Raw genomic sequence first — 19,992 nt, forward strand, 5'->3', positions numbered from 1 at the left:
CTGGTGAAACTCATGGAATCTGGGGATAAATGGCCAGGGGGACTGGCCCCGAGTGCGGACGGGCGCAGACGGGCATGCCTTAGTCAATGTGCTGGCTAAATAGCCTAACGTCCGACCACTAGACCGCTAACGATCCCGCCGGTTTGATTTCCCTCCCTCCCTTCACCTTCCTTTGTGCAAAGTGGCAGTGCAAGCAGCAATTTAGCAGCAAAACTGTTTAAAATATTTAAAAGTTAAAATCAAGTCACAGTAAAAGTTTAGAAGCCTTAAATCACAATGATGGTCCTCTCCTGGCGAGCATTGAACGCAGCTTCGCCCAGGGAACCAACTATGGGTTAGGGATCCTGATTCCCGCCGTCAAACCTACAGCGAAAATGTGAGAAGGGATTTGGATATTATCCTGAAGCCTGCCAGCAACTGTAAGCAAATATTGTGCCTTCTAGCAGGCCAAACTAAGTGAAAAACACAGAGGGAAACAGTTTATTACATTCAGGTTTCTGAAGCCTTAGAATATGATTGGAATGTTGTGGTGAATATATTTATGGAGGTGGTGTGTGTGCCCCAATTACTTAATTTTAGTTTCATCACTTGGGCAAGAGAATTTAAAACATAGAATATAAATATAGGAATTTGTACAATGTGGGGGATCTACTGGGGTTTTGAGATGTTAGTTTACTCTAATGAAGAGTCACTGTGTTATTTTGAATGGGTTACAATTTACATAAATGGTGAAGTTCAAGTTCCATGCGAAGTTGGTTAAAAATGCCAACTTAAACAATATATTCAAACAAATCCAAAATTATATGTTTTAATGCAAACTTCAAATCAACATAATCATGATAAACAAATACTTAACTACGTTGCTAGCAATGCAAAGTACTCGCCCTCTTAATGTTTTTTTAAATTAAGCTGAACTACAATCAGACCACACGGCATTACCCATGCTATTGTTGTGATGTATTTTAATATGAGACAGCGTTAAAAAAAAAAACACCTTTTATACACTCGGCTGGAGTCCCTCACTAATCTCAGTCCTAAAAAGAGAATTGACTCCGAGGATTTTGCTTTGGTTTACATTTTTTTTTTTTAAAGGCACCACCACAGGGCTTGCCCAAAGATTGACCTGCAAAAGCTAAACATAGATTTCTTCGTTTAGTACACAGCTAATATTTCTGAAAATTGGCACACAATTCACTGAAATAGTTCACAAAAAAATTAACTATGCAAGATTTACTGTGAGACAAGGTAAGTGCTGGTGTGTTAGAAATTAAAACGAAATAAGATGCAACCAACTGCCTAAGACCAGAGACACTGTAAAGCAGCACATATAGAAACTGCAAACAGATATCACCACCCACATTTTTAGTCTACTAATGCAATGAAAGATGTTTACTGTCTCCTCCAAGCGCTACAGATGTTTATGGCATTGTATTCAGGGGCTGCACCCTCTGTTTCTTTAGGTTAATATCTGTATTCAACAACAAACAGCAAATACGGCTGAGAGTTTACTTGCTCAGACTCCAACCTCAGAATTTGAGATAGCACACTTTAAGACATTTCGTTGTTCTAATGTTTTATTACATTTTATCAAACTTAGTGCAGAAAACGCCGGATATACAGTCAAAAACATATAGTCAAGCAAACAGGGAGTTCAATTACAACCACGATACTCATCTCGTCAGGCAGCTAGACACAACACTTGGGGAAAACCTTACATGTGCTTCATGTTTTTATCAGTACAACCAGTGTCCCCTGTCCACTCTGCCCTCCCTCTTCACAGTTTTTGATTTGCCCTACACACGCCTGCTTCTCGCTTGCAGTATTTGTATCATCCTCTCTCAGACCGCAGAATCTCTTCATCTCCACCAAATCGTCACAAAATTGTTTAGGCATCCTCTACTTTCATTCATCACTCTCATCCCTCATGCAGAAATACATCCCCGCCTGCTGCATCCTTTTGCCGGCATTTGTGAGGATACCCACTGTCTTGCAATGTATGTCTTTCCTGGCAACAACAAGGCCCAACACACTCAAGTTTTTCCCTTGAGATATCTGTAACACTTGGAATACCCATGGCCACAAACAGAGGCATGTGAGGGAATTTACATTCCAGTATCACTCCCAAATCTCCCAAAACGCTTTTCTAGTATTCATGGACTTTACAGGAAAGTTCGATTTTCTCTGCGACACCTCACACTTGGGTGTTCGGGCCTGTCCCATTTTGTAGTCTACTTTTATTATACCTTAAGGCATTTCGTACTAATGACTCAGTCGTTCCAACCTTCTGTTGTCTCTTGTACAGGATCAGTGATGTACTAATGATCAGTTACTCCACTACCTTACGCAGAGCCATATGCCCCAATCAGGTTAGCCATCCTCTACATTTTATCTTTGTGACGGAATCTGTGTCTAATGTGGTAAAGAAAGTAGTGTCTTTTAGACTGTTGAAAAGCCATCTCTTCAGAGCATGGATGCATTTGACCTTTACATGGACAGAACATCAGTACACGTTTAGGTTCAATATTTTATAGATTCTAATAACAGTCTGGATTTCTATCAGACCGGCTTTTGTCCTGGGGAAAGGGACTGAATAAGCGTGGCTCTGGATACAGGATGGTTTGGAGGTGAAGCAGGGATAGTGTGTTGAATTTCTTTCATTACTGGAGGCTTCTTGTTCAATTGATTTTACAATTTTGAAGAGGCTGAAAGCTACTGGTATCCCACACACTTCACTCTAAGGATTCAATCATATTTCCAGGAAATTGGCCAATCTATGGCTCCTCCAGTCTATGAATCAGTGCAGTACCTAGCATCCCATAGCCAGCGAGTCTTTCACCACTTTATTTAAATATACGTACAAGAGACAGATATGACCATTTTTTTTATTTGGACAAAACTCAGCTTTTGCTGTACATGATAGGGTGATTAAATGAGCTGGCTTACCGACCTCAGTCTTGCCTGGCTGAATCACAATATACCGGAGTTCAGTTTCAATAACATAGGTGTTCTTATTTTTAATTTGACAGTAGGCTACTAGGAATCCAAGTTCTGACCTTCCATCTGTTACCCCTATCCAATACCTCTTAAACAGATCTATGGCCTTAAAGTCATCATTAATGCTAACTTAACAGTGTGTGCGCAAATAATAAGTAGCAAAGAGCGGTTTCCACTCCACACATTTTGAGGATGCATTTAGCTTACTTGGCCTTTCCAAATCAGGTCATACTGGACAATGCTTTTGTTTCCCTGCAACTGGAATACTCTAATGGAATTTACTAGGGTTCGGAGGTATAATACCTTCAGCCTGTTCAAAGTCCATAATGTAGCAACTTGGATGGGGATACATTAATATCTCAATGTCGCCCTGAGCTGCACCACTGAGGATGGTACATATTTGATTGAAGACAATCGGTACGGAGCCCAGAAACTTCAAGCCAAGCTTATTCACTACATGCCCAATCAAACCCTCTGAGAGGTGTGATACATCTATTCGGATACTCTGTGTCAGCACACTTCCTGTTAGTCTTGCTTTACAATCTAAAGTCTATGTTTTGCATTCCAGCAGGATCAACTCCTTACGTTTAGGAGTATGACACCTACCACAGTGCAGCACAGTTCAAATCTTGAAATGGGTCTACCGATGCACCCTTTTTTATGCCTCACAGCATTATTCACTTTGTTCATTCTTCTTCATCATTATAGTCCCTTTATTCTCTTTATTGATGAAACAGAGTTACTTTTACTTCTTTGCTAGAAATTAATTTCATAATTACATTAAAAAAAAACTTTGCCCCAATGCATTTAGCAGGATTGCCCTTCTTCAGGGAATTTTATATATTCATGTACGTACTATTGTATGTATAAGAAAAACTGAAAACAGAAAGGAACTTCGGTACACGGTGTGTTCTATTCAATTTTCAAATTTTGAATTTAGCAGGTAACAATTCAATAAACAAGACTGATGGACTACTTCTCACTAACATCTCGGTTCATCATTATTCGCAACTGTGAGCTGAAGTACTAGCAAGACTGATCATGGTCAAACAATGCAGTAAACAACTAATGAGGATACTTACAAGTACTCGGTAAAACAGGAGAAGTATAAGCTGCCTTCGTGTGTTTTATATGTCGAGGGTAATATTGCACTTACCATTCTTGGTGGCATGGAGCATCACAAAGCATCATGCTAGAGTTCTAGGCGGTGCCACCAGAGGCTGCTTTACTCTAAAGCACTAACTATGACATTGTGACTGCACTCCAGACTAGCACTAAGCCTACACATGCACTTCAAAGCAATGCTCCTGCTGTGGGCTGCTAGAAAACAGGAGCTAACTGCGTCTGCAGCAGCCCTTGATCAGAGGACAACTGTGCCTTTTGAGTGGAGACTAAAATAAGCTGACTGAGGTTATTTTATGTTTTAAGATTAAAATATAGAGGCCCTCATTTACACCCTGACAAAGAGCAAATATTAGTGCGCACAGGATTTGTTCTGTTTTAACAATAGCAGCAATGTACAGCCTTAAAGAAATTGCACTTGCACAAAGTTTTCATTTGCACTAACATAATTTATTTTAGATACCGGTAAGTGTAAGTGAAAATTGGCAAAATACCATGAGCAGATTTTCTGAAGTACAGACTGCATGAATTATGTCCCATTTTCTTTCCTTAGAGATCTAAAGTAAGCACAAAAAATAAATAACATAAACAAATATATCATTTATAATGGAAATTATTTTGCCCTGGACTCTAAATGATCCTCCTAACGTTGGTGTAAGTTCAATCAGTTAGTAGTTTGACCAAACAATCTGTTTCTGGTTAAATCTAGGAAATAATATTTAACTTGTAATGGGGCCCAGAGTTGTTTCTAATTTCCATCTATTTTTGCAGAAGCAAAGTATCCTGGTGTTCTTATCAACTTGATTTTGCAGAACAGAAAAGGGTATCATTGAATCAAATGCCTTGTTGCAAGCGATATTTGCAGGCATTGCAATGATCATCATATTTCATTGATTAGTAGAGTATCCATATCGCGAATTCATAGCAATAATTGTACGTTGTCCTTGGTATGCAGGTTTGAGTGCCGGCGGGTTTGTTTCCAACTGTGCTTTCCAAATACAGAGATTGGGCCTGTAGTTAATGAAGTTCAAGACTCCAGAAATAGAGCTGCTGATATCGGACATATAGCTCCTCCAGCGAAAGAAGCTAAATCAAACGTAATGTCAAGTCTTCTAGACACTCTCCAAGACAGGAGCCTCTCATAACTTATTCTGCTGCGGAAATGTCTTCAAATACTGTCATTCCTTTCTTGGAAGTTTGAAGGTGTGGAGGAGATGGGTTCTACAAGCTTCCCTATTTTAGTACACAAAGTATGTTCGTCCCCGAATTATTCTCCTAAAGATGATCCTTTTTAATACCTTTATGGAGTAAGTGAACAGAGAGCAACATATGCCTTTCAAAGTAACTGGCAATAGTAGACTCTACACGGATCCACACCGGAGGTAGGTGCTGGAGATGGCTTCTGTCTCCTTAATATTCTTAGAAGAAAGTTCGATTAGACATGGTCCAAATAGAGAATGCCATTGGTCTGTTCCACCTCAATCACGTGGCATGGATACTCAGCAGTCCCTGCATGGAAAAGTACTGCATGTTTTGGTTTTTATTTTCCTCAAAGGTAGATGCCACCAAGTACTTGTAGACGAGGCAAAGGATTTTGGATACAATTAATTTGCCCTTCAGCAGCCTGTGCAAACTCTCTAGTCAGAAAGAAACATTGTTGCACTTTTGAAGACTTGCAACAGGATGCTGTACTATTAACATCCTGCCCATCTGGGACCCCTGCCATCATTGCATTTGCATGGTCATGTTCAGCATTTTAGCACCGATCAGATCTATAGGATTCCTTTGTGATGACTTTAAACAATATATGAGCAAAACCTTTTAAGGCGCTCCAACTGCGAAATGGCCACTGTGTATGATCCTGTTTCAGCCCCAAATCCGAAATTGCCAACCCAGATTACTTTCAGGTTTTTTACTTTGTTGAAGAATCAGATGGTAATGACAAAGTGAGAGGTTGTGGGATGGTATTGGCAGAGACAACAATGTAGCTGAATCACAAAAGCAGCACATGAGTCTTGGCCTGACTCCGTGTAAGGCAGCTTCAGTTTATCCGTGTGGCTACGTCAACCAGACTCCGTCCTCAGGTAGTAAAATCATTTGGTAGCCCACCGACACACAAACTATCTTAATGTTATCCATATATGAATGAAGTTTCAGGTTTCAAATTCTCCCTCTCTGGAAGATTGGTTTATGTATACATTAAATACGATGCAAGACCAAGGTGGTCCTTGGTAGACTCCACGGCTGATTCAAAAGAGTTTAACGCAATGTACTATTGGATAGAAATGACTAAAATTATTTGAGAGCCAAATCAGAAATGAGGCCCATAGATCGTAGCTAACTAAGGATGAGTTCATATCCACCCTATTGGATACGGTAGAAAGATCCAGGATGTAAAGTCCATGAGAACTGGGTCAGACATATGGGCAACCGATCGCAGCAGCAGTTCACATTGTTTTGTATCGAATACAGAGGACAAACCCAGGATATGAGACTGTAAGAAACTTGGATACCAAAGTCTAATAAGAAAAAGTATGACGACAAAGGCACAGTTAAATTCACAAAAAAATGCATGCCACTGGTTTTTGAAGCAACCTGTCATTTTACGTCCCTCTTATCCTCAAAGCAAATAAGCTTATTATTGCATTTTTCAACAAAAGCAGCAAAAAAATGGCTATCCACCTGACAATATATAAACAATTCAGTTGTCAGACCTAGGCTGCGCACTTTGATTGCATCACACATGGTATATCTGAAATTTAAAAAGCACTTGTTCATACATGTGTCCTCTGACGATTTACATACCCATCAAGTACAAATTCTCAGGAGTGGTCACTGGAATGTTCACAAGCTTCATATCATCTTCTTCTGCTTTATCCCAACAATTAGCATTTGGACAAGCATAACTGTGGCAAGAATTTACACTATGTACCTAAAAAAGAACAAATCAAACAAATGATTTTCAATGAAAGAGCTACAAAGTAACAAAAACAATTTAATTTTGAAACGTTAGGTAAGTGGGTGGTGAATTTGGGAACACAACCTTTTTTTATATTATTGAATAGGCTTCCTACTTTATATGACTAATAAAACACGAGTGAGTCTGAGGGATGGAGGTAGGGGGGTGTGACAGGGGGCGCCGACCCGTGACACTTCTACAGGGACATACGAGTGGTGGTCGCCTTCAAACCTTCTGTTTCCTCCCCGTCAGGAAGATTGGCGTGAGGACCTGGATGACTGGGGGCCGGGGTCTCAGCCCGAGAGGAGTCACGGTCCCTTTAACCGGAGTTCGAGTCTATCGGAAGCCCAGCCCTCCCGCGACGTCATGGCTCTTTCATTGGCCACTCACCCGGAACTTGGAGAGGAGGCGGGATATATGACCCGAGCAAGGAACCCAGCGGTGTGCACGAAGGAGGACGCGGTGTTCGTTGGAGAGGAGAAACCAGAGGCGGCAGAGAAGAGGAAGACGGGAGCTGAGTCGGAAGACGGAGCCACGGCAGGCGAGCCAGGAGGCCAACGACCCGGCGAATCCCCGAGCCACGTACCAAGGTGTGCGTGGCTTTTCCAGGTACGGGAGCGGCTGTCAAGGGCTTTGGGAAGGCGGGAGCGGGCGCAGGTGTAGGCACAGCGTTTTTGCCAACAGAGCCGTGTATCTGCACAACCTTGTTGTCCCTTCCCTCTCCCCCTCCCTCATTATTCACATTCGGCACCTAAGTGCATGTATAGAGCACTTTTTGTTTTGGTGACGTCCTTCACTCCCGGTCCCTTGGGAAAGCACTCGATACATTGTCTAGTGAGAACTGACCCCCTCCCTATCTCTCCTTTTTCTTTCACATCCGACGGAACCCCAGAGAAGTATACCGGCCCCGACGATAGAGGGAAGCACCTCCGTCCCCTGCCCAGGAAAGGAAGACTTCCTCCCTGCAAGGAACAGAACTAAGACACCCCGTGGGGAGTAAGGGAAAGCGGATCCCTCCCCCCGAACTAGACAAAAGAAAGCACTTGTATGGAAAAAAAGAAATACAAAGGAATAAAACCATATAACAGTAGACCTGGTCTCCGGCTCCTCACTGCCCCATCCCGACAGGGGGTGAGACACAATTGTTATGATTATTATTTGTGAGTGGGTTCTCTTTCACTGGATTATACTGAACCACATTGAATGTATAGAAATACTCACTGTTGATGAAAACATACTGTAAAACACATACGCATGTCACCGAGTGTATAATGTACCGACACTAGCAAACACTTGTGTCTTTTGCACTGTCAATGTGAATGCCTTCTATACTGTGTATTGTTAAAAACTAATAAAATATATATCTTTTTTTTTAAATGACTAATAAAACACTTTTTGACGATTAGATGAAAGGCCCACCAACACGGAATAACACAGCACCGACTCCGTACACATGGTACAAATGTAGAAGAGATGCTGGATGGAATATTCATAACACAAACAAGCTTTCAATCCAAATGTTATTATTAATTAGCCTGAACGTGGTGGTTAAGATATCAGAATTATGTTATTATTTTTAACTAACTGCAGACTCCTGCATTCCTCAACAAGATGTATGGAAATATCTTCATGCTACCTTTTTGTAACCGATACATAGAAGTATATCAGAATGCTGGCAAGTTTCTCTAGCTATAAAAAAAAAATGATCTGCTAGTATTAATGTAACAAGAATTGCCAGTCACAAAATAAATAGCCGGCACCTATGATTTCCAGTGTTCACAAGGATGCATTTTAATCTCCTAGACTGGTTTGAATAAGCTATTGCGGGGGTATGGGGCTGTAAAATGGAGACTTTGCTCTGCCTGATATCAGGAAATTCTACTGGGCCTCACAGCTGATAGTTAATGTCTGGGTGTTCGCAACCCAGAAGGAGCCATTGGTCAGAGGAATTAGATCAGACTGGCCCTAGGTGGTACCTGGCGGCCATAAATGGAAGGTGATGTAATGTGCGGCGGCCAACATATATGCGTGTGGTGCTGCGGATCTGGGAGAGGGCTATCAAGGTGGAGGCAAGGTGTGTTAACAAAAGAGACTTCGCTATGGGGCTCATCACGCCTGGGTGAAACAAGCAAATTAACTGCCCTTAGCGGGTGGGATCTAATATGAATAACCTGGTTTGAAGGTGTGTGGGTGGATGAAACTATTAAGATATTTCAAGTCCTCAAAGAAGAAAATGGGATGCTGGAGGGAAAGGTTTTTCACTACTTTAGACTCGGACATGCCCTACTAGTGGATATCCCTAAGGAATCCCTGTTGGAGGATAGCAATCCCCCTTGGGGATAGGATGTTGTTAGAACCTCTAACACAAAAAGCAATATAACTTATCTAAGCAAATGGTGATTACCAGGCCTCATACGCTAGCGGAACTCCGTCAGAAAGGGAAGCAAGACATTGGGGATTTATTAGATGACAACTAAAGTGGAGCCATGCAGGGACCCAGGAAAGTTGGGGGATGAAGATTGTACTAGATACCAAAAATTATTTTGTAATATGGGTCTCATAGCAGCCTGTAGAAATATAGTTCAACTATGGGGAGTGCCAACTACCCTCAATTCAACATTAAAATTCGAGTAAAGATTTGGATTGGTGCATGGGCACAAAAATAATCGATATATAATAGTTGTGGGTGTACTCAAAAATTGGAAAGAACATGGGGTCCCTGGAGAAACCACCAAGAATGTGTGTAAAATGTGGTGTGCCCCGACGTCCTGATGCAATCCTTTCTTGTGAAATCTTTTTATTTTTTTTATTTTTTATTTAATCAGCATTCAGAGAGATATTAATCTTACATACATATAAGAAGTCTTCTTAACAATTTGTCAAAGCTTGCTAATTAATCCAAATGAATAATGAAAGTAACAGAAAAGCAATAATATAGCCAAAACATTCATAGAAGCACATAAAAAATAAAAAAAAATAAAAAAATCTTTCATCCTTTACCCTTTTAACCATTTTGTTACGGGAGCCCATAATTTAGTGCCCCATTTTCTAACCTGATATCCCTTACAGGTGTACAGAGCCTGTTCAAGATTATAAACAGCTATAAAGCGAGCCAGAAATTCATGAAAAGATAGGGGCAGTGTATCCTTCCATCTGGTAGCAATAAGTAATCTAATTATGGTAACCGAGATGAATACGATGCTGGTCTGAGCTCGATCTAGTTCTAACTTGCTATCATATCCAATCAGCATAAGCGTAGGGGTTAATTCGACAGTTTTACCAAGGATCCTTACCCAAAACTGTACTAATTCAGTTTTTATCAGATCCAGTTGTACGCACCCATAAAACATATGGATGTCCTCTGCTGGTCCTACCCCACATCTAGGGCATTTGTCATCCTCCCTTTTTCCCCATTGAAATAGTTTAGGAGGAGTAAAATATAGGTTATAGATCATCTTATAATGTTGTGATTGTAAATTAGCTGATAGGAGCATTTTTTTTCCCTAATTGTACTGTCATATCAATGTCAATATCTTCATCCTCTAGTTTGTTGGCCCATTTTCTTTCAGTTTTGTCTATATCATCTTGAGCTTGCTCCATCATCAAGCTATATAGATGTTGCGATTTTAGCATTAGACATCGGTCTCAATTTACCAACCACCCCATTAATTTGTAAATATTTAAGGTAATGTCCGTCCGAGATTCCAACTTCTTTTTGCAGCTCGCTAAACAAATAAACTTGTCCGTTTAGCTGAATATCCCCCAACGTCCGAAATCCTAGTTGTTCCCACTGTTTAGCTATTGCATCATAATACACAGGGGGAGACAAAATTGACTTCCAGATAGGTGTATATTTGGCTAACTTCTCAATGTTCATGTGTTTTTGTATTTTTCCAAGCACTGAGAATAATCTTAAGTCGTACTTTCTTATAATAACTTGGTTCTACTTTACGTAGAAATAATGCCTTCGCCTCTTCCCCTAGCGCCAGTTCGTAAGTTGTTGGGGGCTCTTTATCCATTATTAACATATTTTAAAAAAAAAAAGTATATTCATTCGTTGTAGCAGAGCAGCCCAGTGGTAAAAGGTTAAGTTAGGAGCCGCCCACCCGCCCCGTGCTTGTGGTAGAGTAAGAAAGTTAAGAGATCTCCTAACCTTGCCATATTGCCAAATAAATCTATTAAATATTGAATCTAGCGTTTTAATTATAGATCCTTCTATTTCCACCGGGAGTGACCTAAATAAGTATAACACCTTGGGGAACATTTTCATTTTAAGAACATTCACCCTCCCTATAATATTTAACTGAAGTGAGTTCATTTGCCTAAGATCTAGGGATATTTTACTGATCACAGGGTTTAAATTTATTTGAGCAATCTGCCTAATATCCGGTGTAATCTTGACTCCAAGATACGTAGCAGTCTTTACTCTTTGGTTGTCCGTAAAGATGACATTGTCGGTACAGATTATTTGGGTCTTTGATTTATTTAATAAGTACCCTGATTCTTTCCCAAATACAATTGCAATATCCTCGATTTCCCTTGTAGCTTCCTCAGGGTTAGGTGTTAGTATCGCAATGTCATCTGCGTAAGCAAGTATTTTAGTTCCATACCCCTGAGTCATGATTGGGACAATTACCTTATTCTCAATTATCATTTGGATAAATGGGTCAATATAAAGGGCAAATAGAATTGGTGAGCAGGGACATCCCTGCCTAGTACCTTGGGAGACCCTTATCATTTCTGATTCTCTGCCCATTAGCTGTAATTTTGCATAGGGGGTTTTATACATAGCTTTAATTGCTGTGATAGCCCGGGGCCCAAACCCTTTGGCTGCCATAATACCCCATAGATACTCCCATGACACCCGGTCGAATGCCTTTTTGGCATCCAGAAGGATCATAGCTAGCTGACCATTAGTCTCCCCTGTGATGTCAAATAGGGCCACTGCTCGTCTTATATGATCAGTTGTATCTCGTCCAGATACAAAACCATGCTGCCAGGGTGACACAAGGCTCGCTATGACCCTCTGGAGGCGGTTCGCCAATATTTTAGAACAGATTTTTGCGTCCGCGTTTATTAGGGAAATGGGTCTATACGAGGTGGGCTTATCCAATGGTTTACCCTTCTTGGGGAAGATGACAATATTAGTGCCCTTCCAAGAATCTGGGGGGTTCCCAAGATGTTGTACTACCAAAAAGAGATCCAAGATCAGGGGGGTTAGCTCTTCCTGAAAGATTTTATAAAATTCCGATGGAATCTTGTCGGGGCCAGCTGCTTTCCCTGAGGCCAACTGCTGTATTGCTATTCGTATCTCTTCAAGTGTGAATTCAGTCTCGAGTTTTTCACTGACATCTTCTCCTAATGTCCTATATTCTTTACTAGCCCTCACATAAATATAACTGCGGGGGCCTTGCTTCGCCTCCATATAAAGATCTTGATAACATTCCTGAAATACTTTTACTATATCCCCTGGGTCAGTATATAGCAGGGGTACTCACAAACTTTCTCTCGGGGGCCAAATTTACAGTGGCCGAGGGCCGCACCGGTGGGGGCGAGGTCAGTGGGGGAGGGGGCGGGGCTAGAGCAACAAAAAAAAACTGTGACCATGTGGTTGAACACAGGCCCCTGCAGCAGACGCATTCGCCCACTGACCCACCAGACCCGGCATTCACACATCTCTATCTATCTATATATCTATCTATCTATCTATCTATCTATCTATGTCTCCCTCTATCACTCTCCCTCTATCACTCTCCCTGTCTCCCTCCCTCTCCCTCTCTCTCTTCCTCTATCTCTCTCCCTCTGCCTCACTCACTGCGTTTGTCTACCTCCCTCTCTGTCTCCCTCCCTGTCTCCCTCCCTCCCCCTGTCAAGGGGACAAAAGTGATCCCAGCCGCAGGAACAGCAGGATGGCAAGAAAGCAACAGGACAAGGTGGGCAGCCGAGGTGGATTCTAGTTAATACATGCCGATGTTTATAGATAAAGGGCATTAAAGCACTGGCAAACACCCGCACAAATTAAGCCCTGGAAGACTTTGTCATGTCCGTCATATCTTTCAGACAGTGGCACAGGGAAAAGCCGGCTGTCGATAGGTGCACTAATGCTACGCGGCATATGAAGTGGTGTACAGCCAGTGCGCACCCTGAGTGTGTGCACCTTCAGGAGTAGGACACAACCTTCCCCGGGACCTGCAGGCATCACTCTGCAGGCTAATGCTTTTGTACTCAGGAATCCCTCTCGCCTTCACAATGTGCTGCCTGGACCTCTGCATTGACGGAGAGACCAGCAACTATAGTCTGTTGCTGCTGCGCTGTCCTCAGCAGAGGTGCACCTGCCCAGGAGAGAAGGCATATTTTTGCGATATTGCACACAGATGCTGTCTGCACCAGGCCCACCCAAAGGAGAGCCTGAGGTTTTATAAATATGGCTCCTGGTGTTATTTTTTTTGCACGGTTTGTTAAATGCAGGTCCAAAGACTTTCCCTTTCATTTATATTCTTTCTTTCTTTCCCTTTTTAAAGATAACATTTATATTTCACTTTCCTGTCAATAAAAAAATGTAACTGTCTTCAGCTGTTGCATCAAAATTGCCTCTGATGTTGAAACCCTGTTTCCTATCATAGGTGCTTCACAGACGAACGCATGTGCGGTGTGTTGCGTGGGTGTGCCACGACAGATTCCACATTCAGAGTGCTGAGCTCAGGGTGGGGGCTGAGGAGGGTTTAGGCGACCTGGACAGCAGCGCCTTGATGGACTAGGTGTGCAGTTTCCGCTTTTGACAGGTGAATAGTCAGCGAGCTGTGGTACGGCAGGCGAGCGCTCTGCACCCACATGCATACACATAGTAGTGCCCGGTTCTTTTGAGCAGACTCCATGTGTGCTGCAGCCAGCCAGCCCAAAGTTGTACACCCCCCCCCCCCCTGTCCGTCACCTCAACCCGCGCTGAGTCAGCTTCCCTGGAACGCACACAGCCGCCGCACCCAAGTACTTCACAGGTCTTCTAAAGACCATTCACTTGTTAATGAGGCTTTGTTGTATTTCATCTCTTCTTAGCGCCCCTGCATCTCCACTCATTCAGAGGGGAGATGCAGGGGCGCTAAGAAGAGGTGAAATACAACAAAGCCTTATTAACAAGTGAATGGCTTTTAAAAGAATCACCCGGCCCGGCCCCCATAGCTCCACGCTGCTGCAACCGGCGGTGCTTGCACAGGTACGATGTTTGCAAGGTCCGCGGGCCGCCAAGGAAGGCTTGCCGGGCCGTACTATGAGTATCCCTGGTATATAGAGTCCCCTGATTACATATTGAGGATATCTGGCTCTTCATTGTTTTTTGCCTTGTCTTCAGGGCCAGTAGCTTCCCTACAGTTTCACCATATTCGTAACACTCTGCCCTATGAGTCCTTTCTTGTGAAATCTTGTGAAAAGTGGAGCACTGTGTTGTAAATATATAATACACAAATGGGTGAGAACTGAAGTGCACATAGTGCTCCTATGATGGAATACTCTACAATCCTATGGGGTACTATACGTTTCTGTCACAATGTTATCGTTCACTTGACATGTACCAATAAGAACTATTAAAAAGTGTTTTTTACAAAAAAGGATGTATGTATATAGTATTTTGGATATCTTTCAAATATTTGGCTCTACATGACCTACACCGCACACCCCCGATTTAGAGTTTCTTTCATATGCAGGACTAACAGCTAGCAAAATATCCAAGTTGTTACATAATGTGTGAGTGAAACCCAAGGCATATTATCCTTCAACACACAAACTTTTTTCTCAGACAAGTGTGGTGACAGCTAGTCAACCTCTAGAACATACGAAGATAGACAGTATCTTCATACTTACTGAAGCCAAACTCTGCAAGGATCCAGAGTGTTTACTGAGTAATCCGCCATTGGCGTGTAAAGAATGGGATCCTCTCTCTTTGGCTGAACTCAAAGAAAGAGTCAGATTTTGTCTGCTACTGGAACAACTAGAGCCTACAATAAACAAAAAAGAAATTTCTGAAGAAGGACAATAACGTATCAATTTCTCATAAGATGACATCCATCCCAAGACAAAGATGCTGGACCAAAAGAGCAGGTGTGGACAGACTTTGTTTGCTACATGCAAGTTGTGGTTTGAGATCGGTTTATTTTTGCAGCAGCGAAGATACCAAGCTATCTTTGGAAATGAATAGCTCTGCTGATGCTGTGGGTGGCTTATGCAAGAGTTGCAGAGATTGCTACAACAACAATCAACCCTTTTAACAGTGTCAACATGCAAGATCAACAGTACACCAAAACTAATATACTGATACACAAGGTTTTAAAGATTACTACTGTACCATGATACAAGCATTTGTACGCAAGAAAACATTGATTCTATGCAATCAAAGTGCAAACAAAATAAACAAAAGACAGCAAAGTCATGCAATTTCTTTTTTTCAGTCATAAGGAATAAGTTGTTTCCATTTATGAGGAATTATTGCCTGACCATGGGCAACACTAAATTGAATTAATTTGATGCACACATTCATGAGATTCTTACATGGACGAGTCCAAGAGGCTATTTTATTTTTAATTTGGGGGAGCAATTTGGTCAGTAAAGTTCTACTCATTAACGACTAGGTTGGGGTGACTATCCCATGGAGATCCAATACAGGATTTTTTAAGTCGGTGCCCAGCTGCTACTGGCTAAGTAATTGTATCCTATTCAGACATGACATGCTGCACATGGAGCATTACACATATTGAGAAAAGTTGGGCTAGACTGAACGTGATCCACTCAAACAGATGTAGATTTATATGTTGATGGCAGGGTATGTTCATAAAACACACAGATGAAAGCCACTTCCCTTCAAGTAAGAGTCCCCTTTCAGGCATTACAATGAAGTGAGAAGGCAACGCTGTGAACTCCATCACTTATTCTGAAAGATTCTGAAGCAAGGAAGATGGCCTCTGTAGAAGAGTTGAAACGGAATTAGGACGCCTGTGCGATTAAGGATGCGATTAAGGATCTGCTTAAGCTGAAGAAAAAACCCATCATCCAGAAAATAATGTTACATGCTGAAATAGTTATGGTGAAGGGCTACAATTCATTGGAAGTTAGAAGCTTGAATTAGAGTTTTGGCATTCTAATTTCTTTTATTGAGAATCCAAAGGCATCTACTGCTTTGCTTTCAGTCTATCCAACAGCACGCTAAAAGCCGATCCAAGATGACTGCAGGGTCAGAGCTGAAATTAACCCAGTTACTCATTTTAATAGGCAAGATAAATCAGGTCAAATCACACTAAGAGGCAGTTTTGTGTTACTACTGTTAACATTATATATAACATTATATATATTGTCCCTCTGCCATGTTGAATATTTGCAGGTTTCTCACTTTGGCTAGGAGTTTCTTTTTTCTTGGTTACGGTCATACGCCAATGATACAATAATCCTAGCTCATACTCAGATTGGTTTATTAAGAAGCTCAGGATCGACAGACAAGTACTGTATCCATTTGAGTACCCAAATGAGCATAAAAAAGACCTAGGTCCTGGCTGGCATTTTGCAGCACATCTTGTAAGCTTGTACAGACACAGTGATCTCCGCCATCCTTGGATGTGCCAGGGTCAGGAGCAGAGTAGTTACTCGGTGCAGCTTTAGAAGGGCTACTACTGCTCCTACACTCTACTGTGGCACTACCCCACATGGGATACTCCATCCTTGGATTGTAGTTTCGTTGGAGATCCAGTCCACTACTCAGGCCCAGTATTATTTGGGCTTCTGCTTTCTCTCGGTTCTGTGCCAACAGCAGTAAGGATTTAGTGGGTGGCGGTCTGTCTTTTGTGAATCAAAGCTTTGCCCAGCGTTACAAGCCTATTTTTGGAAATGACTGCCATTTTGTTCTCCTTTATATTTGATGAATGATGTGTCTGATACCAACCCTGATTGTTACAGTAATTGTACATATGTAGTGTGATGCGCATGCATCAAGCCAGAAAAATGCTTAAGTAGGTTTGGATGGTAGATTGTACTGAATGTCTTCCTTTACAAGCATGTCAAGTGGAAACCTTTAACCACGCCCATTTCAATTATGACATTAGTAGTGTACTTGCTCTGGCTGTGTGCTTCTCTTGTGATGCTCTAACAATTTTAGCAGTTATATTATGACTTACAGGCTTGTTGATCACTCCTAGATGATTTTACATCACACATTTTCTGGGATTCGTTTTTTTAAAATTTAAAATCTACCGTCCAATGGAGCTTGAGGCGCCGCAAAATGTTTTCCAGAATGGGGGGAGCTACTCATCCCAGGGAATAAGTGAAAGCAAGAGTTCCTTACTTATTTGGTAGTCGTAGATGCTGACAAAATCCCTCTTTAGCATACGAGATGCATATTGCTACATTGTCTTTGTTCAAAAGGCCAAGGCATATTTAACATTTTGCCAAGGGGACTCTCTGTGGCCTCTGTTTTATCTAATTAATTTGAGGGTTTGATGACATGTTTTCAGAATAACATTTTAATTTTCACCCAAGACATACTTTGTGATATGCTTTCTGAAGTTGACTTCAGGTTTGCTAAAATGTATTGGTTCTCAATCATGAGAAACCTGTCCCGTTCCAAACACAAGTGAAATATTTTTTTTTGATAAACAAATTTTTATTGTTTTTATTGATACAACAGAAGAAACATTGAGCCTTCCGAACCACCAATCTATAATCTTACAGCACAAGATCACACCACCCCCCCCGCCCCCACCCGAGGCCCCCCCCTCCCGAACCACCTCCTCATAATACATTGCCCAACTATTTCCCCCATATCCTACGGTATTTCTTAAGGCATCCCCTCGCCTGATAAAGAGTCCGCTCCTGTGCCGCACACCAGTCCACTCCAGTACTCCATTTAGCCAAGCTAGGCGGCCGTGGGTGCTTCCAGGCCGCTGCAATATCCCTCTTCGCCACCATTAATGCTGTCATAAGGAATACCTTCTCAGCGCGTGTGCCATCTAGACCGTCAGTAATGCCCAAAAGGGTGTGTCTAGGGTCATGTGGCACCACCCAGCCCAAGACATCCGTGAGATCGGCTTCTATGCCCCTCCAATAGTCCCCCAGTTCCGGGCACGACCACACCATATGGATGAAGTCGGCCGGGTCAAAACCACAGCGGGGGCAGGCCGCGTCAGCGGAGAGGCCCGCACGATGCAGACGAGCCGGCGTGAGGTAGGCAGTGTGAAGATAGTAAATTTGAATAAGCCTCAGTTTAGCGGAGGCCGTCACCAGTCTGGGGGCCATAAGGGCATCCCGCCAGTCAGCCTCGTCCAGGGGACCCACCCACACCTCCCACTGTTCCTTCAGGCCTTCCCGGGCCGTGGGGGTATTGTTAATGAGAGAACGATGTATTCGGGAGATGCCCCCCCTCCCCAGGTTGCCCAGCAGGACCTGAGCCTCTGGGGGGCTGTGGTCCGGCAGCCTAATGTCCAAAGGGGTGTAGGTGCGTATGGCGTGTCGCAGTTGGAGGTACCTGTAAAATTTAGATGAGTGGAGGGAGAAGCGCGCCCGCAGTTCCGAGTAGGAGCACATGCGCCCCCCCCCGCCAGACATCCCCCAGCTGGGAGATGCCGAGCAGGTCCCATGACCTAAATCCCTCCAGGTCCTCAACGCCCCGCAGCCACGTCCCATGCCAGAGGGGAGTGGCGCGAGTCAGCCTCCCGGTCCACTGGGTATGGCGAAGCGCCGCTCGCCAGGCTAGGAAAATCGCTTTGGTGATGTCTGGGCAGGAGGCCGGGATGGGGGCGCCGTACAGGCGGTCCAGAATGCAGGAGAAACCCAGGTCCCCTAATTCCACCCTGAAGGCCGGGTCGGACCATCCCCCTCCAAACCAGTCATGGATGACCAGGAGGCGGGTGGCTAAATAGTAGAGGTAAAGATTGGTCATACCAAGCCCGCCGTCAAAGGTGGGCAGGCGACATGTCGACAGGGCCAACCTCGGTCTCCCACCACCCCAGAGAAATCTAGTCGCCAACCAGTCCAGCTCGCGAAACCAGGGCCGCGGGAAGGACACGGGAGTATTCTGCAGTACATAAAGAAACCGGGGGAGAATCATCATTTTGTAGAGCGCCACCCTCCACAGCGGATTGAGCGGGAGCGACTACCATCGTGTCAGGTCTGCCTTAGCCTTCTTGACCAAGGGGGTCACATTAAGAGCCCAGCTCAGTTCCGGGAGAAGGGAGACCCAGATGCCCAGATATTTGAAGGACAACCGACGAAGGGGAATATTATCCTGCCAGTCAAAACACTCCCGAGAGGGGTGTAGAGGCACATGAACCGATTTTTGCAGGTTTAAATAAAGGCCAGACGCACGGCCAAAGCGGCCCAAGATATGGAGTGCGCGGGGACCCGAGCGCGCCGGGTCACTAAGATACAGCAGAACGTCGTCCGCATAGAGGGCTATTCTGTCCGACTCACAGCCCGGCCACTCCCAGCCTCGAAGGAGAGGGTCAGCTCTGATTAGGGCAGCTAGGGGCTCCATTGCAAGAGCGAACAGGAGGGGCGACAGCGGGCACCCCTGCCGCGTTCCCCGGCCGATCTGTAGCGGTCTCGACAGTGCCCCGTTGACCAACACTCTAGCGCGGGGGCGCCCGTAAAGGACCCGCACCATTCCAACAAACTTGGCGCCGAAACACATGTGGGACAGGACCTCAAAAGGTAGGGCCACCCAACCGAGTCGAAGGCCTTCTCGAAATCGGCAAGCAGGAGGGTGAGATATGGAGAGATGCGGTGGCGGTGAGCCAGGGCCACGTGAAGGCGATGAAGGCAATGGCGAGTGCCACGGTCCGGCATGAAGCCGCATTGGTCCGGGTGCACCAAGCCTGGCAAAAAGGGCCGGAGCCTCTGGGCCAAGACCGCCGCATAAAGTTTGATATCTGTATTTATAAGAGAGA

The 19,992-nt window shown here is 43.6% G+C and overlaps 1 protein-coding gene across 4 annotated transcripts in view; it reads right to left on the reverse strand.

Moving 5' to 3' along the window:
- Positions 1-19,992, reverse strand: part of MIGA1 (mitoguardin 1) — a 738,294-nt gene that overhangs the window by 620,644 nt on the left and 97,658 nt on the right. For all 4 annotated transcript variants that reach the window (XM_085600123.1, XM_085600124.1, XM_085600121.1 and 1 more), the window contains 2 exons: positions 14,930-15,063; positions 6,922-7,048 (listed from right to left, as the gene is read on the reverse strand). In XM_085600123.1, the coding sequence (XP_085456249.1) occupies positions 6,922-7,048; positions 14,930-15,063 (261 nt within the window). The remainder of the gene's footprint in view (positions 1-6,921; positions 7,049-14,929; positions 15,064-19,992) is intronic.

Source organism: Triturus cristatus, chromosome 4_2, assembly GCF_964204655.1.
Source record: "Triturus cristatus chromosome 4_2, aTriCri1.1, whole genome shotgun sequence".
Taxonomy (NCBI): domain Eukaryota; kingdom Metazoa; phylum Chordata; class Amphibia; order Caudata; family Salamandridae; genus Triturus; species Triturus cristatus.